Source organism: Mchenga conophoros, linkage group LG12 (genome assembly GCF_057382185.1).
Source record: "Mchenga conophoros isolate Kocher_MC1m ecotype Shallow Benthic linkage group LG12, M_conophoros_male_GT1.1, whole genome shotgun sequence".
Lineage (NCBI taxonomy): Eukaryota > Metazoa > Chordata > Actinopteri > Cichliformes > Cichlidae > Mchenga > Mchenga conophoros.
Genome location: NC_140537.1, coordinates 22,670,473 through 22,694,219, shown reverse-complemented (window position 1 = coordinate 22,694,219; position 23,747 = coordinate 22,670,473). Strand labels below are relative to the sequence as shown.

Sequence of the window (23,747 nt, the reverse complement as noted above, 5' to 3'; positions counted from 1 at the left end):
AAACATGGAGACAAGAAACGTGTATGTAAATTTTATGATGCGTGTAAAGTGAGAAATGTCTGGCTAATAATTACTGTTTCCTCAAAGCCCATAAAAAAGGTATGTGTCTACACCACGGAGCGTCCCATTATCTGTTTGTCACCTTTTTAACAACATTTTGCATGGGGGATAATTGCGTTATTGCTTTTTACTGACACTAAATTCACTTTACTTCATCTTTATTGCACAGTAGTGCTTAAGAAAGTGTAAAATTTAGCTTCTTTTTTGCTCAAAGAGGCAGATATCACAATATCATACCACAAACCTTTGTGTTACACTGATTCTGTTTGCTCTAAGCTGTAAATACCTTCTTGCATTATCAATTCGTGGCATGTTCCCAACTCGCATAGCTACTGTAATGTATAGAGCAGGCATTAAAAAATGAATAAGAATAAATATCTTTAAATGATAAACAGCCATGTTCATTCTTTCTTTTTCTCAGATACACTGTGGTTGAGAACCTTTGAACTCTTTTCTCTAACAAGCTGCAAGGCCATTAAGACAGCACACAATAAAGAACACACAAAAGTAATTTAATCCTGCAGGCTCCTGCTATTAAAAACACATCAGTGAGCCTAAAGTAGACCCTCCATCATGTGGTGCAGAACCTAGGTCTTTCATTATTTTTCTCTAAATACTCATGCAATAGAAGAGATCCATAAATCCTCTGATAAACACAGGCTGAATGTGGACATCCGACATCACCTTGACCCACCGGCCAGCTCAGTAATCCCGATATTTCCAGCAATTCATGCTGTTTGTGGTTTTTGTGTTTCTGCAGCTGACGGATGGCGGAAAGGCAGCGAAAGGTGGTATTGCTGTTGGAGACATGGTTCTTTCCATTGATGGCATCTCCACGGACGGCATGAACCACCTGGAGGCCCAGAACAAAATCAAGAGCTGCACTGGCAACCTCAGCCTCACTCTGCAGAAGTAAGCCATGACCTCACGCTCTGTGTGTCTGAAGTTGTTAAGCCAAACCCTAGCCACATCACCTTGAAATGATTTAATGCGTGAACCTGAGTGGGTATACATTTATCACCATGACAACACAGGATCCGTGCACTCCCTTTCAGTTAGTCCCAAACAACCCAGTTGTGCATCAGATTTAAGGTTCATGCTTCCCCTTTCAACCCCAGACATCCTGCATCCAGGCAGATTTTCACTGTTGTCGTAGGAGATAATCTTACCTCTAACACACAGCAACGCCATTAGTTCTGCCTGATCGCTTGTCCCCTGAAGGGAAGCGGGAGAGCTAAAATCACATGGAGAGCATCAACATGTGGCCCATCACCTCTTCCCCCAAGGCTTACTCCTCACTGTCTGGTGGAATCCTGTACATCGGAGCTGAATTATCTCAAGAATTTCTGTTGTAGTGTGTGTGTATCAGTGCGTCTAGATCATAGTGGATCTCATGTGGTTCAAATTGTCTGTTTTTTGGCGGCACTTGTAGGCATATGTGTGTTTTTATTTAAGCCCAGTAAGATATTCAGGGCTTTTACACTTGTACTTTCGGATTAAGGGTGAAGAGAGAAATGCTCATCTGTTTTTGTTTGTTTGTTTGCATGTTTATTTGTGCCTCTGCATCTCTCCCTCTCACTCAATTCAGATTTTACATTCTGTCCTCTCTTGGTCATTTTCCTTTTTTTCACCCCTCACTTTATGTGAGCCTCTAATTTGTGTCCAAATGACGACAGACCATAGATGTTTACTTTTGGTTGAGTGGTGGAGAGCACACACACTAATATTATAAGGCTTTCCGCTTCTCAAGGACAGAGTGTGGGCTAGTGAGTGTGCATGTGTGTCAGTGTGAGCAACAGATATTCACGATCTAGTTCTATTTTATGATGAGAGCAACAGGTCTTAGAATAACACTTGGCTAAGATGGATGGCCTGGGGCAAGTCGCAAAGTTTTGCTGACAACGATATGGAAGCCACTGAAGCTGAAACCAAAATCATTTTGCAGGAAGCGGTAGCTGTCATTCTATCCTTGCCTTAAAATTTGTTTAGAATATATCCTCCAATCTCTCAGCAAACTGATAAAACACCACGATAGGTTTCTCACTGACTGATTTCCCTGACAGTTACATACAGATTAGTCAGGATACTGTCAGACTGGTTTTGTATAACCAACGCTCATAGCAGCAAGCAATCAAGAAGTTACTGCACCCGAGGTTAAGAGATCTTCCAGCATATGACATTTTTATGGGACCACAAGTTGTTGTTGTTAGAGAGCATGTTAAAACACACCATTCAGCTATTAACTACCACACAGCTGGATGATATCGAGTATCATTCATTTTATCAGTGGTAAAAAACATGTGGCCGTATTTTATTATGAAAGCTGCGCGATTAGAGGACATCTTTGGGGACAGTTTATTTGAGATTGACAGCAATTTGTGTCCCTTCTCCAAACACCGTTTACAATGAGAAATAAAATCAGAGTGTCTGGGTTTCTCTGTGTTTGATGGCTGACATTAACTGGCACTTTGATTGACGTAGTCTGTGTTCAAAATGTTTCATCCCTGGGTCAACATGTGGTCCATCTTTAATGGGTTTGCATGAATAATGGAAAGAACCAGTCTAGTCCCTTGTTTCTGTTAGCGTTTATAGGTTATCGCCCATTCGTCGTTCCTTTTCTTCCTGTTTGACCACACATTTTGATTGGCTTTGTCACTGGGTCAAAGAGCAAAAGGAATGAGAGCAGTGCGGCGATACAACAATGCATGTGGTGTCTGTATGTGTGTATTTTGAATGGGAGACTGGTTGTTATTCGTTTTCCAAATAAAGAGGTGGATGTGGAGAAGAGATGGACAGCAGATGTGTGAAGAACAAGAAAAGAAAAGCTGTAAAAGTAAAGTTGTCTCTACAAGGCTGTTAAATTGACATGAAGCTAAATATGTCCAGGCTACAATTTTTTTTTTAAGGATGGCAAATATAAAGAGCCAAATTATCCTGGCACTGACTGACCTCTTCATCCAGTAAAAAGCTGGAACAGAACTGGGATTTATTAACTGTAAATGCATGAATGCAAATACCATGGTTACCAGGGAAATCATCACACACGAACATTCATTTAGTTGTCTGTGAGAGTTTCTTTATTTCTTGGGGGGAAAACATTACAGTGAAGCAAGCATTGCCAAAATGGCAAGCAGCAGGTGCCAAAACAACATCAGTGGAAATTTCTTGCTGTTCTGTCTATCCCAGCTCAGATCAATCACTTTAAACTGATCAGAGCAAGAAAAAGTTGAGCCAGCTGGAAAAGTTCAAATGAATAACCCTGTGCATAAAGTAAAAACAAAATCTTTAGAATGAGCAACAGGTGAAAGATTAGTATTATCGGCACTTTTTGATCAGTTTTTCTTGCTAAATATTTTATAACGTAGTGACTTTGTACTTTGTAGAAAGAAACTGACTACTGCTAAGTTCTTAAGTAAGGGATTAACTACTAGTACTTTTGTCAAGTCTTGACGTACTGAAGTTTGATGTTTTATTGTAAATGTAAATTAAGTCATACTTTGTGGTTTTCATCTCTGCACAAGGAGCTGGATTATATTCAACTGCAGCTGTGCATATCTCCCTCAGTTTGAATTCAGTTACGTTGCTGTGGGTCTGCTACCTTATCACAAGGTGGGTGATCAGTTCTGCAGACTTTTAAGCATCACTTAAATCTTTAATCCAATCCTTAAGAAGGATTCTGTTTATCCTTTTATATTTTCATGACAGACTGAAAAAATAAATTTCCCTGAGTTAGTGAATGCTGACAAAAGTGAGTATAAATCTAGTGTTTGTTTGTTTAAAGCTTCAGTCTTTGCCTGATTTGTTTTTCTGGTCTAGGAATGCACTTTGTATTGTTATATGAATAATAGCTTTCAAAACACACTTTTGGTTCTCGAGCTTTGGGGCCTTGATGGCCTTTTGTTAAACAGAACCAGTGTTTTTGTTGCACTCCTGCTGAGAAAGCTTGGTAGAGACACTGAAAAGAAAGAGAAAAGGCTGAAAATGAGAAAACACAACACTTAAACAGAGATGGAGACAGATTCGTCATCACTGTTTACCTGAGATCTTTGCTTGCAACTTAAGACATAATTCACCTTGCAATAATGTCACCAGGCGAGAATGTTGAAACGTCACTACTCCTTGTTTAGATTCATATATCTCTATAAAACTATACTAGGATTTGATACGCACAGCTGTGGAAAAAAATGCAGCCAAGTTTCTGGGAGTTTGTTTTGTCTTTTCTTTTCTTTTTTTTCAATGAATCGTTTTTTCCGTTCTTATCTTCAGCGTCAAACTGAATCCCGGTTGATGAGACCAATAAAAACACCCAATATCTTGTTTGCTAAATGGGCTGTTTTATTGTGGGGAAGACATGTGGCGCACATGTGTGCATAGCACACTCACACACATACCACGCATGAATGCAAATAGACTTTCAGAGAAATGGTTGGTTAGGTTTTGGTACACTCCTTTCAATTTGCAGGGTTGCAATCTGTAAAATAGTTTCTCGATTAATCACGGAGTCTATTGGTTGTGGACGCAACACAACTTCGCCGAATCCTAACTGACATCTTTAAACTCCTTGTTGTGTTTGACCATCAGTCCAAAGCGGAAACATTTACTAATATTTCTAAACATTTAGAATTACAAATGATAGAAGCCATATGTGGTTGTGTAACGTAGCTTTTGCATTCAAAGTGACTTAAGCACTTACAATAGGTGTAGCTTATTTTTCTCTCAGCTGACTAATTTGTGGCAGCTTCATTCATGAGTCCTTCTTTAAAAGCAGGGATAGGTGCCAGAGAAAGGCATTAAAGAGGGAAGATATGTGGATAGGATAAAGTAGAGTAAGTTGAGGAAGGTTTAAAGAATGAACAGTAGTTCTGAACTAGAGGTTTGAATGCAGGGTGGAAGGAAAAGGTAAGACAATGTAGTTATACTTTGTTGTTTTAGAAATGACTAAGGCAGAAGGACATTTCCTTCTTGCGTGATGGCTTTGTCCTAAAGGGGTCCCACTGGTGAAGTGTAATACGTTTCAGCACTTAAATTCACCTCTTTAGCGATATCATTATTTTCTGCAAAGGAACACCAAAGGATTAAACTCTTCATTTCAACCAATTACCCCGTGCCTCAACAAAACCACCTTTGTATTTCACTGTTATGCACTTCGACTGCCAGTGTCTGGCTAAATGGTTTATTCCCCACAGTAAAGTCCTTTCGAAGCCCATTTGACTATTTAATGGACCCACGTTCATGTGTGTGTTTGAGTGTTTTTCTCTAGTAATGGCACAGTGTCAAGGCCCCGATGAGATTGTTAGGGGGGAGAAAATGAAACACAGTTGACCTGATGTACCTACACCAACACAGGAACACGCAGCAAATGATTGCATTATTTAGATCATGCAAAGAAGACAGGATTTAAAGCAGCTTTTGTGTTGTGCTAAGTTAATTTTGTTTTCTTCTTTAATCAGCATGGAGATCTCCAACTGTTGAAAGCGCCTCAAACAGGATAATTGCAGTGTTTGACAAGCCTTTTCTTTGTTGCAGAGTTTCTAAATAGTGGTGGGGTCATGACATAACTTTTCTAAAAGCTCTTATGCATGAATGTAGGAGGCCACACAAAAAGACCTTAATAAGGGATAGATAAACAAAATCAGATATGAGATTTCGTGTATGTCTCAAGATATTGCTGCAGATGTGCTGTTGATGTTTTACTACAGTGGGACTGACCCCTTCCCCCACAATGCACAAGCATGCACATAAGTCAGAAGGGGATGTTTAGCTCACCTGAACACCCTATAATAAATTCACACTCATTCTCCATTGACAGAGAACAGCAGTGGTCTGCACACCTAATTGTCTACTCCTTCCATGCACAGAAACCCTGCAGACAGAGTCACACACACTCGAGCACACATACATGCACAGAGCTCACATAAAATAAAACTCAAGCAGCTGCCTGATTTATTTTGAGCCTGGAAGTTTGGCCTGTGCTCAGGGAAGGGGTTGTGTGAGGGAAGTTTACGTAGAGATGGGGTATACGTTTTCATTTTGTTTATGTTGTGTTCTCCGAAAAGCAGAGACACAATCCCTGCGTTGTACCAGATATGCCGATGCTTGTGCACGGCCACGTGTCTGTCCAGAAAACACAAGCAAGCACATGTGCACAGAGAACAGTGATGTGTGAAGAGAAGTTAATTGTGACTTCTAGGAGTGAAATTGATTAGTTTTAATTGCTTTAAAATGAACAGAAATACATTTCCCAACAGACCACTTATATATCTCAATGTAATCTTAAATCTAAGAAATATGAGAAACATGAGAGAGCATGAGTTACATAATTGGGGGAGTACGTGTCAGTTACCTGTTTGTGGGCAACACTGATACTTTAATATAATGATGCACTGCCTGTTTTTAGCTTACACTTGAAACCCAGTATGGATGGCATACTTACTTGGAACGAACCGCCACGTAACAAGAACAACATGTTTGAATGACTCTGTGTTTGAAACCCAAAGACAAAATCAGATTCCTTGTTTACAAAAACATTGCATGGTTTTAGAAATTCCATCCATACATTTTCTTAACCACTTAACCAGTTCAGTGTCACAGGAGTGCTGGAGCCTATCCCAGCTGTCATTGGGTGGGAGGTACAAAAAATACGGCGGTTAATGCAGCAATGCTGACATTTGGATTGCTAAGATATTTTGGAGCCAAAAAAAGGGGGCACGGATGATGTGTTTGTGTGCCAATGTCAGGAAAATAAGGCATCATCGAAGTTTCATATTGAACAGATTAAAAACATGTGAATATATAAACTCTCAGTTTGAAGTCAGAAGACTGAAACAATTAATCCAAGTTCTAGCTTTTTAAGTCAGATGGAAATGAAATTGAAATCAAGCACATAGTGAAGACATAACAAGAAATGTGGGCGAGAGAGTGCAAATAATCCAATGGACGGTGGTTGTTGGGTGATGCTAAGCAGCTTCTGGTGATGGTAGACATGAACACCTAACAGCCTAATTCATGAACGTAGAGCTAGGTATTCTATATGTTGCACCAATTTAAACTCAAATGCAAATATAAATAAGAGGGAGAGTTTAGTAAAAATGTATAGGAAAAAATAAATTGGAGGTCTACTGAAAACAGTGAAAATATGGCACATTACCGTGTGTTAGAACTTATAAGACTTGCACCGTAGCTACAGAAATTCACAGCTCTTTACAAACCCTGTGTACTAATAGATTCTCTCTGTGCAGCTGCCATTGCCACTTATATGCCTTTGATCATTTGCCAAAGCTACGAGTGCTAAACTAGGCTCACCTGTCTCTGTCTTTCACGGTCTGTACTATTTGCCAAAGATCAGCTAAAGCTGATGGCCGTCATCCTTGGCTTGTCGTATTCACTGTTCATATCCTAATACCAGCTTCATGCACCTGTCTCTGTACGTCTTTTTTTTTATATCCTCTTATTTTTGCCAAAAAAAAATCCCCCCCAAAATATTAGGGGTCTGTGAATCTAGCCCCTAGATATTCTCAAGCCAAGAACACTGCGTTATGCTCATCTGTCTCTGCTTTTTTTTCACTCTGTCTCTTTTTTCATCTTTTTTTTTACTATTCTTTGCTATTTGCCAAAAATATCTTAGTGTAAGCCAAGAGCACTCATCCTTAGGCGAGCCAGCACTGTTGAATAATACCCAGGCAGGCAGCTGGAACAGTGTGAAAAATCATCTGGACTGACAGAAAGAGAAAAATAAGAAGCTACATATTGTATGTGCTGAGTAATTACTATAAGTGCATCTCAGGCTGCAAGACACCATGAGAACATAAACGGTACAATCGGCAGCTTTGTTCCAAATAAAATAAACTTGTAATTATAGTTACAAATGACTCTATAATAAATTGCAATTAACATGTTTTGTAACATAATACACACTTTTCCCAGACATGATTTGTTATGTTTTCCTTCAGTTCTCACATTAAGCTTTAGGTCTAGGTACTGTTTTCAGTCTAGACTAGGCAATATAAATTCATTTTCAGGCAAAATTCTCATTATGTATTCTGTATGTTTATGCTCATTTTATTACATGATCAGATAAAGTATGCTCAAAAATTCTACTAAGTGTTTAGGCACATGTGTTGAAATTGATCCGATTTTATAGTGGAAAGAAGCTGAAAGAGACTCAGGTATTTGTTCAGTGAGAGCCAGGATCATATTAGATTCACTGTCATGGACAGTACTGTGCAAAAATCTTGAACCACCCTTCATTTCTTCATATTTTCCTAGGAAAATGGGAAATAACAGCAGTGATTTATAACAGACACATATGGTAATACAGTATATAAGGTAAAAGTTCTAATGAGCTTCAAAGTCAGTATTTGGTATGACCACATTTATTCTTCAACACAGCATGAGCTCTCTTAGGCGAGCTTTCTTGTCATTTCTGTAAGTATTCTTCAGGAATAGTTCTCCAGACTTCTTGAAGGACATTCAAAGCTGCCTTTTGTTCTGTGAACATGATCCCACAGTGCCTCAATAATGTTAAGTTCCGGGTTCTGTCGAGACAAATTCTTGATTTGCACTGTGTATTGTGTTTGGGATCATTGTCATGCTGAAAAATGACACCAATTCGTATAAGACGCTCTCCAGATGTGCATCAAAGTCTGATGATACATTTCTGTATTCATAATTCCCTCAATTTTAACCAGATCTCCAAGACCTCTTGCTGAAATGCGACCTAAACCTAAATGCGACCTAAATGACACAGCCTCCACCGTGTTTTATAGATTGGTGCAGACACTCACTGTTGTAACTGTTTTCTGGCCTCTTTCTGATTAATGACAATTTCGATTCTTCACTCTGTAAGACCTGCTGCCACTGATTTACAGTGCAGTTCTTGTGTTGTTTGGCAGAACCCAGCCTTTTTCCCTGTTTCCCTTACTTAGGAATGGCTCCTTGACAGCCACCCTTCCACTGAGACCATTTCTGATTATCCTCGGCAAATAGTACAGGGATCAACCAAAGGGCCAGATGTATCTTTCAGGTCTTGTGTCAGGTCTTTGCTGGATTTTTTCCTATTTCTTAAAGACATTGCTGGCATTTTCCCTAGATTCAACTAAAGAAATGGGAACAAATTATGTATTATTGGAACATGTTTCGTCGTTAAATTGTCTGATATGTTGAGTAGTCACGACACCGGCTCATCCTTTGAGATAGGTGCCTTTTTGTGTTTAAATGAGTCATAGATAAGTGTTAAGTGGCTTACCAGAAGCCATTCGTCTGATAATGGTCAGGTACAAGAGCTGGACTATAAATGAGTGAAAAAATAGCCAATGTTAGGACTTTAAAAAATTACAAGAAAGTCTGGCTCCTTGGAAGGCAAATATAAAGAAATGAGGCATACTACTATAGCCCTGCACGATTTTGAGGCATTGACCTTACATCACTCCGAGAACAATGGAAGAGTTTGTGTATTTTAGGTAAAGAGCCAAAGAGAGAAAAAGCAAGAACCAGGCCAGGTAAACAGATACAGAGTATCCAAAACAAGACGAAAACAATTCAAGGAAACTAGAACCAATCTAGTAATTCCTGAATCTCTGTGAATTAATGTTTCAAAGTGATTTTGATGTACATTGATATCCATAACCCTTTCAACAGACCTAAGGCCAGATGTGGAATATGGAAAACACTTCCTGGTCCAGCTGTGGATCATTTTGATGAGCAGACAGTTCTGAATAATGTTCATAGCCTGAGCCCTGTCTCTTTAGCCTGTCTTTCTTTCTTCTATTTTATGTATTATTCCTGATGTTGCTGCCTTAAAAATACTTGTGAGCTGCCAAACAGAAGAAAAGAAACTGGGAACTGCAAAGCACTAAAATCAAAAGACAAAAACATCGACTTTTTCCCTGTCTTGCTGACATTAACAGTTTGTTGTTGGCACTTTTGCAGCCTGCCTATCACTGTTGCGCTGTTTATTCTTCTGATGAAAGCACTTGGAGTTGATGGACTAGTACATGTTATAAATACATTGAGACTATAGTTCAGTACTGGATAGGTCTTGCAAGACTACATTGCTAAAGAATGCAGCATCAGTTCAACCTGTTTTAGATCCCATAGAATCGTGTGTCCTCATACAGCTTGAGCCCTGTAACATTGATCTCTCTTATGAAGAAAAAAAGTACTCAAGTACTTCTGAACAGAACCCCTACTTGAAACAATACATTCTTCTTCTGTCTATTATGAAATCACATCACACCCAATCAAATCAATCTTTGACTGGGTGTGATGTATAATGCAAAGACAGCTCAGGGTGCACTTTTACTCTATAAGTAGGTTTGACAGTTTGATTTGCATAAACTCATGTTTCCTTTGGATACTGGTCTAAAGTCTCTCACTGCTTTTTGCTTTGTGTGGTTCTTATTAAGACTGTCAGCTACATAGACACAATGATAAATGTTAAATAGACCTGTTAGTAGAGCAGGGCAATATGACCAAAAATATTTATCACGTCAGTTATATCGTTATCTGCGATAACGATATAACTGATGATATAATTGACACTAGACAAAATACTTTACAACACCACAACTTTATTAGTGCAAAAAAAACCCATCAATGTATTTTCACTTAAAAAAAAAAAAATCAAAAATCAAAGGATTGATTTTAAGTGTGCCGTATTTTCCAAACAACACGGTAATAACGACGGCCCGCTAGCATGCTCTACCAAAAATAGTGCTTTGTTGTGTATCTGACGGATGAAAGCTAAACCAGTGCCACACCACTGAAGTTGCAGCATTTATACAAACCAATTCTGGTTCATCCGTTTCATTTAACGATCCACTTTCACTCTTCTCATTCTGCGTCGCCGCCATGTGCGTATGTAAACAAAGGCTCTGCGCATGCGCGTTTTACCCATATTCTATCGCGATATTTCATTTTCCTATCGTTGCCCAACATTACACCGGTATCATCATGAACGGTATGATATAGCCCAGCCCTACCTGTTAGTATTACAGTATTACATTACCATAATTCCAGCATTTAGAAAAGTATTTCTACCATCATAAATACAGGTGCTCATCTTTCTATTAAAGTGATACTATGATGACATTTATAGTTAGAAGAAGATGGAAAAGGGGGGTGCTGAAAAGATGGTGACTGCGAGTTGTGCGAACAATTTTACTGGACTATTTCAGGACTCAGATGATAACTGATCCAGCTACTAGAGGTGAAGCTGTGTGCAGTATTTGCCTCAAGAAAGTTCAGCTGACCGATGTGTCACCAGGTGTTGTCATTGCCTGATTTTAGAAATAACAGTCAACAGCAGATAAGGAGGTGGTCCACTTGCCTCCACCCCAGAAAGAAGGGTTACATCTCCTGGGTCTAGGTGCGTCTTGCCCCTCTGATGGCGGGGGTACCTGGACCTGGGATATAGAGTATGTTTGGGGAGTGTGACTGTCTGTGCAGTGTCTATTTGTGTCTGTCTACACGTTGGGTGAGTGCCGAGTATTTGGTTGTGCATATGGGGTGGGAATGCACGTCTGTGTCCGCGTGTGCCTGTTCGTCTGTGTCTATATGTCAGGTTGGGTCTTAGACTCAACCTCTCTGGGTACATCTCAGGCCCTCTAAAGTACGGAGGCCTATCTCCCCTCACCACACTCCCTGCCGGTGGCTGATCCCCTCAGACGTTGGTGTGTTGGTGGTCCTTGTCGTCTGGGGCTGGGCGATCATGTATGTACCGGCTCACTCCTGGTGGCCAATTAGCGGGGCCGGGCGCTTGTGGCCCGGCTGGGCTCCTTCCGGGGGGTGGGATGCCCTCAGGCCTCTGGCCTCTGGGCCTGAAGCTCGGTCCTCTCTGGCACCGCTGGCTGCCGGCAGAGCCCGCGGGCACGCCACTGCAACCCCCTCTGGCCTCTGCTCTGTAGCTGCGAGGTGACCTCTCCTTTGGGGCTCTACTCAGCTCTTCCCAGGAGGGTGGCACGGTTCCCCCCCTTTGGTGGTCTTCCTCGTGTCCTTGAACTCTGGGGCCTCTGGATATCTGGGGCCTGGATCTCCTCCATACCTGCTTCATACCCTGGTGGACGGGGCTATGGCTCCCCACACTCCCTAGCAGATCGTTACATGGAGAAACCTTTGGAATACAAGCATGCTGATCCACACAGGTATGCACACAGGTGTACACACGGGTGTTCACAGACGCGGACTACAGCTTTCTTGGCTGCTGCCTCAAAGCACATTGTGCGCTGTCTATCTTGCGTGCTGCACAATATCGTTTCTACTGTTATCTACTGCTAGCTAGTTTATTGTGATGGTGCTGTTTTTTTTATTATGTTGCTCTTTGTTGTTTGCTTTCTCTTCTGTTTTTTTTTCTCCATACAAGTGACCCAGGTGTTTTGTTTGTTTTTCTTTTTTTTTTTCTTTCTTCCCCCCCTTCTCACTGTCTCGTCTCCCCTTTGGTTTTCTCTCTCTCTCTCCCTCTCTTTCTTTCATTCTTTCTCCCTGTCCTATCCTCCAGTCATGTCTGTCCCGTTTGTAGCAACTGAAAATAAAATAAATTCATAATTATAATAAAGGTCAATCAAATGGACCAATATGGCAAGGCCATGATGATCCACTTGGTAAAATAAATCCGCTTGGCATCTTTCTTGGCCTTAAGACAACAATTCTGATGGCTAAAGATCCAAACGGGACACACAAAAAAAAAAAATATATATATATATATAATGGATTGGATTTATATAGCGCTCTTCAAGGCACCCAAAGCGCTTTACAATACCACTATTCATTCACTCTCACATTCATACACTGGTGGAGGCAGCTACAGTTGTAGCCACAGCTGGGGCAGACTGACAGAAGTGAGGCTGCCATATCGCGCTATCGGCCCCTCTGGCCAACACCAGTAGGCAAGTAGGGTAAAGTGTCTTGCCCAAGGACACAACGACCAGGACAGAGAGCCCGGGGATCGAACCGGCGACCTTCCGGTTACAGATGCGATTCCCAAACCCCTGAGCCACGGTCGCCCCGTGTAAATAAATAACAGTCAACTTATTCTCTGGGAAGGGAGGGTGCTTATTATTGTATATACATACATGCTACAGTTATGGATGTTCCTCCAACTAATGCTCTAGTGAATTAAACAGAAATTTAAATATAGATTAATGACCTTGCTTAAAAGTAAGCAGACATTTCAAGTGTAGATAAAGTAAGCATCAGTAGTCTTCTCTCCTTGCAGGTTAGCATCCACATGACTATATATTAAAAAAACAGCACAACCTTCCCCCATCTTTTGCATAGCTATCAGACTCCAGCAGCGCAAGAGTATTTAAGGCCTTAATACGGTCTTGCAAAAAAAGGCTTAATATTTCAAAATTCTATAATCTAACTTTATTTATTTTTTAATTGTTCATTTATTAATTTATTTATAACATTCAAACAATTGGATACTACTGCCATCTGCCATCTGTGTGTTACCTTGTTGATGGGTCCTAATGACAGACATGAATAGATCCTGGTGACCCTTAATCTCTGCTGCCGAACAGTTGTCTGTGTAACACAAAGACAGAAGGTCAAAGTTGGCTGGTGTAATGCTCTTGCAACCACAGATAGCTGTAATGAGAAGTTTTAGTTCAGTTCAATTTTATTTTATTTACAAAGCGCCAACAATTACATGACCCCCTACACTGAAAAAAAGGCCATGTTGGATTTACTTAATTCAATAGTGGACATTGGTTGCACACAAATGTTTTGCTTTGGCAGAAACTTAAACAAACGAGTTAAATCAACACAACTTATTCATATTCAACAAACCTGTGCATTTTGTGTTCAGAAAACGCGATTGAAACATGTTTAGATGAAGTAAGTTGAGCTCTTGGAATATTTCAATCCTTTACAATTTTATCATTTTATGTCAACACTATTCAATAACTTTTACCCCAGTACTACTTCGTCACTTAAATACTACATGTTGTCTTCATATTACATAATGTTTAACTAAGTCTAGAGTCTGGTTACCATAAAAATTTAATGGATCTACAGCAACTACCATCCTCCTATCTTTAGCCTGGTTGCAGGGTTATAACCCTGGAGTGATAGGTTACAAGGCAGGGTACACCCTGGATAGCTCACCAGTCTGTCACATAGAGACAAACATCCATTTGCATCAGACTCTGGATTTGAACCCAGAACCTTCTTACAGCACTAACCACCACGCCACCAATCCTGGCTTATCAAAAGTAGGAAAGTTATGATTTCAAGGCTTGATGCAGAATCTTCTTTATGTTTTTGTCCTTGACAGGTTAAACCACAATAAATAGTGCTAGCATGCACGGGGTGTGGGTGAAGTTGTCTGCCTCCAGTGATTTTCCTGTGGTTTAAAATCTCGTGTGATCTTGTGATCAGTCTTAAAGACATTAACCACTCTTACTAGATTGTATCAGGTCATCTCAACAAGAACAAATTAAGTTGTTAAATTTCGTACAGATCCTACATGATTTAATTACGTTCAAGATAGCAACATTACATTTTTGTGTTCAAATTACACGGTCGACTTTTTTTAAATGTAACAACCACCCAATTTACTTTTTTTCAGTATATCAAAAAAAGTAGAGGCGGCTGCTCGACTTGACTGAGATGGATGCCTTCCTCAAACCACGATCCAAAGTTTTACTTCTCGGTCAGTCTCCTGTGAAAGAAGGCTGTAAAAGTTTAAATTAGATTTAAAAAGACAACTCAGGATTCTAGCTCTGCTATTTACTGCCTTGCTAGTCTAGAAACAATGCAAGCATTCAGATCAACTCTGTGCCGTTACACAACCACTCAGCAGTTGCATTAAAGTTTCATGTAAAAACAAACCATCTGCCCTCTGCCTCTAAAAGATATATATTACAAGACTTTAGTGTTTCATAAAATTGGAAAACATCTAAAAAAAAATTAAATACTGTAAACGACTGCATCTGTTTTATTACCCTAAATTATTTCATCTGTACTTCAGCAGTAGTTTATAATAGAGCATGAGATTTTAAATGGTTTTTCATTGATTTACTGTTTAATGTACTTAATATACTGACTCTATAAACTATGTGTATTGGCAGTAGACTCTAGGTTTTGTGACTCATGTTTTGGATTTTTATTCACAGTTTTTATCACACAATTTTTTCCCACTTACTGTGGAGAAATACACATTATGGTTATAGAGGTACTGCCTTTAGTACTGTTGACCAGCAGACTCTAACACTACCTCCTTTCTCCTGCGCTGATGGGGTTTAACTTAATGGGTCTGTTTCCTCTCATGATTTGCTTTAAGACTCCTTAGGGTACCAGTCAACTGCTGTGTTTTTGTTAGAAAGTGAATTACTATAAAAAAATATTTGTTGCCATGTCACCAGAGTAAATACAGTTGTGATATGTTCAGGCTTGTGTTGCCTCTTTATTACTTTCCCACTATTAACCCCAAGTTTCTAGAAGTAAACTACAGACAGAAAGATTACTGAGGAAGATCTGCAAGATCTATAAAATGCAATGTGTATTTACCTAAATGTAGCGATTTTAAAATCAACTGTATACTAAGAAGTATTAAACTGAATGTAATCTAGCTGCATTAGCAGTAGGTTGTGTCAGCGTTACATGCAAGCTTTTGTGGCCCATCAGATAAGCAGGCCTAGATTATTGTTGTATCTTAAGAGCTTGCATCCATGAAAACCATGGTCAGTTTGTACCCCGGATATTTGTGTTGGCATGTGCATTTATGGAAGAGGACAGAACTAAAACAATGTAGAAAAGATTTTTAAAAAACACCTCCCATTTATCGTGAGCTGCATAATGTTGATCTTTCTTGATACGAGAATAACTGACGAACACCTAAAATGCAGCTGTGAGAATACTACTTGTATGTCTTTATTTGTTTCAGACTAAGTTTATTTGACTGACTGAAGATACTGCTGTGGCTTTTTTGGTCTGGTCACTTTCAAAGCTCCTTTTAGGGCCTCATGTGATGTCATATGTATTTGAAAGGCCTGCTGAGGCCAGTGTAGAGATAATGGTGGGATGGAGAGGATAAGAAATGTGGAGGAAAACACACTCATACCAAGATAAATGGACATGAGTAGAGTTCTGTCACATGCGCGCGCGCACACACACACACACACACACACACACGCACAGCCTTGTAATGCTACATTAGGAGATGTTTCTCATATGGCCTTGCCTAACGTGAGGGCCGATAATGACAGTCAGAGTCGGCTTCCAGATCTATTTAAAGACCATTTCTAGTAAATAGTATTGGTATGGAAATAGTAGCAAATGCAGATGTTGTTGGATTTGATCACATCATAACAACACTGACCAAGTCCTCTCTAATCACTGCACACAGAAATTGATTATCAAACACCCAAATGGTGAACCACATGTGGCAATAATCCTGCCAATCGCTCTATTTTTAGTGGTTCCCCGGCATTTTCTCCTGCACACGTGTGTCTGTCTGCTCCAGTTTAAGGTAGAACTGGGAAAAGATTGAAACCAAACCATCCTCTTCATCTCCCTTTTTTCCTAATAAGGTACAGAACAAGAAATAAATACACAAAGGCTAAGAGTATGTGTCCCACCTTCGGGAATGACGACTGCATACATTTTAGATGTCTTTGTTTATTCTCTAAGTCATTATCTCTTTTGTTTAAAAAGGGTGACCTCACTCTAGGGGTCCAGAGGAAAAAGAATCTACATGAAAGGCAGGAAGGCAAGTTAGAAAGAAAGGCAAGATGATTAGAACAGAGACAGATACAAATGGTGAGAGCTGAAATAATAAAGAAGAAGAAAAAACTGGGAAGCGCTAAGAGGAAATGTTTTTTTGTTGTTGCTTTGTAAAGTACTGCCTAAAAAAAGGCACAGTTATGTTTGTATGTAAATTAAGGAGCTTCTAAAACCCTTAAATCTTCACAGTAAAAAAGGATGTGTCCTCTCAGACTAGTTGAATAAGTTCCTATATAGTGTGAAAAATTTATCAAAGTTTTTCCTAGTATCATTTTGACACTTGATAAAATGTGTATTCTTTCCTCACTCTACTATTTTAGCTGTGTTATGGACTAGGAGTCAATTAATCAATTTCAATAATTCAATAGAATGTTGTCATATTTTTATCTTTGGATCTACTTGGTTCAAAGTGTTTTGATTCCAGTTGTGTAATCCCAAATATTTCTATCCTGCAAAAGAGTTGCCCAAAAAAGACAAATTGTATGCAAATCAGTGTTCATGGTTGTTAAAAACATGTGAGCAAAAAGAAAGAAAGAAAGAAAGAAATGCTAGGGTGTACTAAATCTAAAAATAAACTTGGACAGACGCACTTTGTGCCTCCATGTGTGTGTTTGCATTCATGAACGCTTATTTGAAGGAGCATGTCCCATGGAGTGTATAAACTGGCCCTTGTGGTCTGTGTTATTGCATTTTCCCAGCAACATTTCCAGGACCAACCTGTCCTGTCTGAAATCACTGTCACCCCACCCTCTCTGCGTGTGCATGTGACGTTTTTGTGAACAACTGGATCTTTGTTGTTTCGCCACCTCTAGCGATTGTGTCATCCATATGGCAAAACACTTACTTAAAGAATTTTAAAATTCTTACACGTGAATGTGGGTATTTGTGCATCTCTGTGTATATTGTGCTTGTGTAGTATAATCTACACGTATTTTGCCTGCTAACGGCTCCTAACTCGCACACACAGACACACATACGGGCAACAATCTCCTACTGATTCAGTAGTGTTAGTTCCTTGCCGGTGAAGTTGATGGCATGTCAGGGCACAGCCCTGGAAACATCACTCAATGATGTCATTTGAGCAAGAATAGACCAAAGAGATTAGAAACAAATGCACAACTGAGAACATGGAACAGCCGCGATTGTATGATGTGGGTGATTTGAGAGGAGACGAAAAAGAGATACCTGCTCTTCATGATGAGGTCAATTAATCTATCAAGTCTGCTATAAAACAAATTAAAAGATACACATTGGAGCTATGTAATTAGTGAAATAACACACAAGATTAAATTTAATATTAACATGATGCTGCACCAACACCCACCCAAACCACAGAATCTAATTTTTACATTATCCTCCGCAAACAGTGAAAAATCTAATGATGAAAATGTAGACAATTTGATACAAGCTCAACTACTGATTACCAGCATACAAAGAAAAACACAGTTTATATTATATTCTTTTTATCCTTAGCAATCACACTGTTATGTAATAAAATGTCCATGAACATTAAACAGAGCAAAGCAGAGACAGGCATGTAGAGCCTGACAGTTAACACGAAACATGGACAGATAAAAAATGCATCAGGCAGGGAGCAGAAACCGATTTTATAGCAGCTGCTGTGAACTTAACCCCTAAATGGATCGCTACATTAAGACAAAGAACACACGGATGCACACACAGTGTTTCCAATTTGGTGTCCAGGACAGATGAACTGCTATGTTTGTCGCTGTCACACTATCAGTGTCTATAGCAGCAGTTCAATTTAGGAGCCTCACTTTTCACTTATGAAGAAACATTAAGGTTTTACATCTTCTCTTATAACCCATCATATCGCTGTTATGTTGTGGCAATTTATCAAAATTAAAGAAAAATAAAACTGTTATTTGTTTATTTAGTGACTGCTGATTGTGTGTGTAACTTTTACCAAGTGCAAGGACATTTTTACACACACTTTCTCCAGTTCTGAGTTGTTATTAACAGCTACTTAAGTTTCAGGAAGATTAACCTTGATGCTCTCATGAGTTCTGCCAAGGTTGAGCCAAGTCAGAGGACACATCTTATTAAAACTGTAGGTTTCTTGTTTGAAACCTAAAATTCAATTTGACTGTGAGGACAGATCTGAACCTCTGTGAGTTAAATTAGACTGCTGTTTATATTCACTTTCTAACAGCCATCTTTTCCTCCTAACATGTGACTGTAACCATTTCCATGCTAGTGTTTTCCAGTTATAGGTGCGGTGTAATCAAGGCAGTGGCTCACAGAGATGACGGTATCAGATTTGAAATACCTTTCTGACTAACCCAGTGTTCCCCTTACTACCCCGATGTGCCACACATATTTCCATGGTATTGGTTGTGCTCATGAGATCATGGCTGTCCCCAGATTAGCCGTGGGGATATGCTGGACTGTTTATGGTTTAGTGTGTCCATGGAAACGAACCCAAACCGTCAGGAGATGAGAGGATACAGGTGACTTACTGACACACAAAAAGGAAAGATGAGCTGAATTGTTGCAAACAGGAATGTAATTGACACTACAATCAACCTATTGTGATAGATAAGTGCAATAACCACAATCAGGATGTCTATGCACAAAGAATTTTATCAGTAAAGGTTCCTGGGGTCAAAATACAGCCTGGAGTGCCGAAAAGCCTGTTACAGATACTTTGCTTAGGCCAGTTATTTTCTCTTATTTCCTTTTCCTAAAAGTAAAAATGTGTTGTTTGAGTGTGGGATCTGCATAAATTCCTGTGTTCAAAATCTACGAAAGTTACAGCCACGATAAAATCTGTTGTGTAACTGTTCAACACAACATTTGCCCATAAACTGTTCCTGCTGCAAATATGATTTGTGATTATCTCAGTTCTGGCAAAACAAAACTAGTGTGGAACAAGAGAAAAAGAGAAAAAGCCAAGTCCGTATCTGTGTCTGGAGACTGATGAGATTCTAGCTACTACAAGGGTGCCGGTTCAGATTTACAGAGATGAAGGACATGAACCTCCCTGAGGAAGTTTCATGAAGGATTGCTCTGAAAGGAATGCAAAGCAGCTGATATTTACATGTCTGCAGTTACTGTGCAGTTTGCTTAACCTTTAATTTATGTTAACTTACATATGACCCCCCTTTTTTACATCCTCAATCAAGCCGTGTAGCACTGCACAACCGTTTGTCATTTGTTCCATGTGTACCTGTTTGTTGGTAGTGTCACAAAAGTTGATCTCGAGTGTTTACTGTTGCTGATTTGATTCACTTATTTGCATTAATTAGGTGCTGTTGCATTGATGTCATTTTAAACCACACAAGTCAGCAAAGAATATTGTCAACAGATGAAAAAGGATCTCAGTAAAATTAGTATTGCTATGAAGTGCTAAGCCAGAATTACTTCTGGGCAAAGTTAAGAGTGTAGGGAGTTCCAGACATGCTCCTCAGATGACCTTTAGGGGAGATCAGAGCTTAAAGTGACATCAAGAGTATCAAACACCAACTGTATCAGATTAATAGAGGTCTTTATGAACTAAAAACAGCTGCCTTTAGTTTAGACAGATTGAAAGAAGCCACAATTTTCAGCTCCAGTAACTAGAATTTATTTGTTTCATGCATAGACACACACCAGGCCTCTTTTGGTGCTCTCATAAATGATGACAGAAACGTTTCTCAGTCTTGGTTTCTATGCTGAAAGCTCAAGGGTTTAGTTGTAATTCACTGTAACCGCTTGTTTTTTTTGTTTTTTTTTTAAATAAACCTCAGCAAAACCTAAAAAATGACAGTATGGTATTAGCACTTTTAATATTTCTATAAACATTAGCAAACAGTGTGGAAGAGCTGGTGTAATTTTAGCCGCATGGTGCTGGCTTAAAGTCACAATGTTTGAAAGGAAATAATAAAATTAAAAAATAAATTAAAAAAAAGAGTGGTGTGCCATCATAACTCATAAAGTTTTCCTTTCCCTTTTTCTTTCTTCCTTTCAGGGCCCCCAGTGTTTCTAAACCTCCTCCTGTTGCACCAAAGGTACTGTAAAAATATGAAACTCAGCTCAAAGTGCAAATACTAATCACTCATTAATTAAAGCAAGGCATCCCAGGTGAATAATTGGATTTAGAGTAGCTGCATATTTGTGTTTGTCTGTGTAGTCATGTGCAAAGTGAAACATGTGGCCAAAACTCCTTTTTCCAGAAAAGAGTAAAATAAACAAATGAATTCATTAAAGTAAAAGTAAGTAAAAGTAAAGTAATTAAAAAGCTGTCACCTGGGGTTCCTTGTTCTCTAGTGACTTCTTTTTAGCGGTTAGAAGTTGTTTTGTTGCATGACCACCACTTTTGTCTTGATTCATTTGCTATGTTTTATGGTTACCATGAATTACAGTCAGGTATACTGGTGTTTCCCTAGTTTTTTTAAAATAAAGAAATTATGATTGAAGTTTATTTTAAACTGTGTTAACTGAACTACTTATACTAGACAAACATATAGACATGAATATGTAACCTGGGAAACATCAGCATAGTGTGTGATTTGATGTGATTTATCTGTGTTTGTATTTGCATGCTTTTCTCTCGTATCGGTAGGGCAACAGATCAGACATCATAAAACCGGTAGCCATTGCCCATCCTCCTCTTCCACCCCATCCTCATGATTATTCATTCAGCCACTCTGCTGTGTCCAACAACAAGGCCCCCAGACCTTACGGGGACTGCAAATCAGAGAGTGAACACCCTCCTTTACAGTCCCCTTTTGCCACTTCCATCCCCTCTCCGTCCTCTGCCTTTACACCTGCATCCTTCCATACTAGTCCTCGTCCTCCTTCTCTTTCTCCACCTCCTGTCTCTTATCCATCCTCTGCCTCCTCCTCCCCCCCTGTCCTCGTCCCGCCTCAGCCTTCGGTGTATAACACACCAATCAACCTGTACTCCACTGAGAATGCGTGTGAGGTGGCCATGGGGCAGAGGCGGGGCCTGTTGGAGAGTCAGGGTGGAGCCTTACCACTGCAGTTTAATGGGTGAGTGGTGGCTTTGTAAACTGGTTCAAACAATTAACCGTTCTCGGCTCTTTCACATTCCTCAGTTTTATCCACTGAGACCGTCTGTTTGCTCTCCTTATGGGTATTATTGCACATTTTTACTACCGTGCCTGCTGGATGATTACCAGGTTCAAATTCAAACACCAGTTGAAATACCAATTTATGCAGTAACCTGTAGTAACCCGTGGTGTTTCTCTAGGACATGTTTACAAGGTTATAGTTAACTTTAAGTCCAATGCATTACTTCTTACAGCACATAATATCCAAATATATATTTCAGTTATTCTTTGCCAACATTCCTAAAAGAAAGCGCAAGTTTGCAAACATCTGGGAAAATTTTCTAGGTGCCAGACCAAAGAAACATTTCAATTCTGAAATTCAGTGAAAATAAGAAAAGACAAACAGTTAGGCGTGCTTTCTTAAACATAGTAAATAGCTTCCAGAGTTTTCTTAAAATAGTAAATAAAACATGCCATGACGCTTGCTGTGGGAGGATATCACCTCATTTTAACTTGTTTAAATGCAGGTGCAGTCTCACTTCTATTTTTTGTGCTTGTGAGCACATCACGCTCATAGGTCTTCATTTTATCACGAATCACTAAGGAGAACCTCTCCACTGTTGACCTTTATAAGCGTATTGGAAGGATGAAGAGAAAGATGGAGTCAATAACTATTCTCATCATGTTCGTGTTCTCTGTCATATTTTTTAAAACTCTATTTCTCTTTTAAATCAATCACCATCTTTCACATCATAGCTGCATGGAACTGTCTTCACCAACATATCTGCCATCATATACTCTTCCTCCTTTTCTGTCTCAACTCGTCTTTCAACCTTTCTAGAGCCATAGTGAGTATAACTAAGCTATGATGCTGTTAGTATTCTGTCTAAATATATATCCTCCATTGGTAACTTTAGTAGTTTGGTATTCTCTTTGCTCTTATTTTAAGAAAGAATTAGTCCGTAAAGTGTTCAGTCTGGAATCATATAAATTTAAACATGTGCAAATGCCTACACTGGCAATTTTTAGTGTCCTTAACTTGTTCATTTTTTTAATTAAATAGTTTTGAAAATAGGAGGTGCCAAGTGGACCGCTCCTTCTCTGACTCATAATTTATCAGTTCGTTCCAATTACATTTTCTCTCTGAGCGCTTTTGAAACTAGTCAGTGGTCTCTCTTTCTGTAAGACTCAGCAGTCACTAGTGATCTGCACAATATAATCTTACACCGTGCAGACGTGCGCACGTACACACTAGAGACTAGTGATGCATTTTAGTCACATACATGGCCTATCTCATGTATCAGAGTTAACATTTAATACCACCTCAGGTAATTAAACTACTTTATTAAATCTTGAAATTGATATTTCTTTAGAATTGTAGTTTTTTATCGATAGCTAATCTCATTAGCAAACATATCTCAACATTCTTTTTAACTTTAGTTACTGAAGTTACTCCTTTGCTCCTGTTTTCACTAATAGATTCACATATTACATCATTTTAATCATTCACAATCCATCTAAAAGATTTACTTTCACAGCTGTATATGAAATGTGTAGAAATTATATACACATTGAAAACATAGTCACCGTTATGTCTACATAATTACACAGACCAAACTATGATTTGATCTATATTTCCATGTATGCTTAATAGCAGGTGTATCTATTCTATTTATTTTCTACTGTTGCTGATATGCATACAGCCTGGCACTACATGCATGTATACAGCTTTGCATCTTGCTTGTTTGCATGCTGCATGTTGCAAATAATTTGTGCGGTTTGTTTCACAGGGGATTTATGAATTATATCTTTCAGTGTATATTACTGTAAGATATATATATATATATATATATATATATATATATATATATATATATATATATATATATATATATATATATATATATATATATTATGGAATGCCCTTTAGGAAAATATTATATATATATA

At 39.0% G+C, this 23,747-nt stretch overlaps 1 protein-coding gene across 9 annotated transcripts in view; it reads left to right on the top strand.

Moving 5' to 3' along the window:
• Positions 1-23,747, top strand: part of pdlim5a (PDZ and LIM domain 5a) — a 92,339-nt gene that overhangs the window by 22,452 nt on the left and 46,140 nt on the right. For 4 of the 9 annotated variants that reach the window (XM_085294566.1, XM_085294568.1, XM_085294567.1 and 1 more), the window contains exons 3-5: positions 821-972; positions 20,753-20,792; positions 21,347-21,777. In XM_085294566.1, the coding sequence (XP_085150692.1) occupies positions 821-972; positions 20,753-20,792; positions 21,347-21,777 (623 nt within the window). The remainder of the gene's footprint in view (positions 1-820; positions 973-20,752; positions 20,793-21,346; positions 21,778-23,747) is intronic. The other 5 variants (XM_085294574.1, XM_085294573.1, XM_085294572.1 and 2 more) reach the window with 2 other exon arrangements.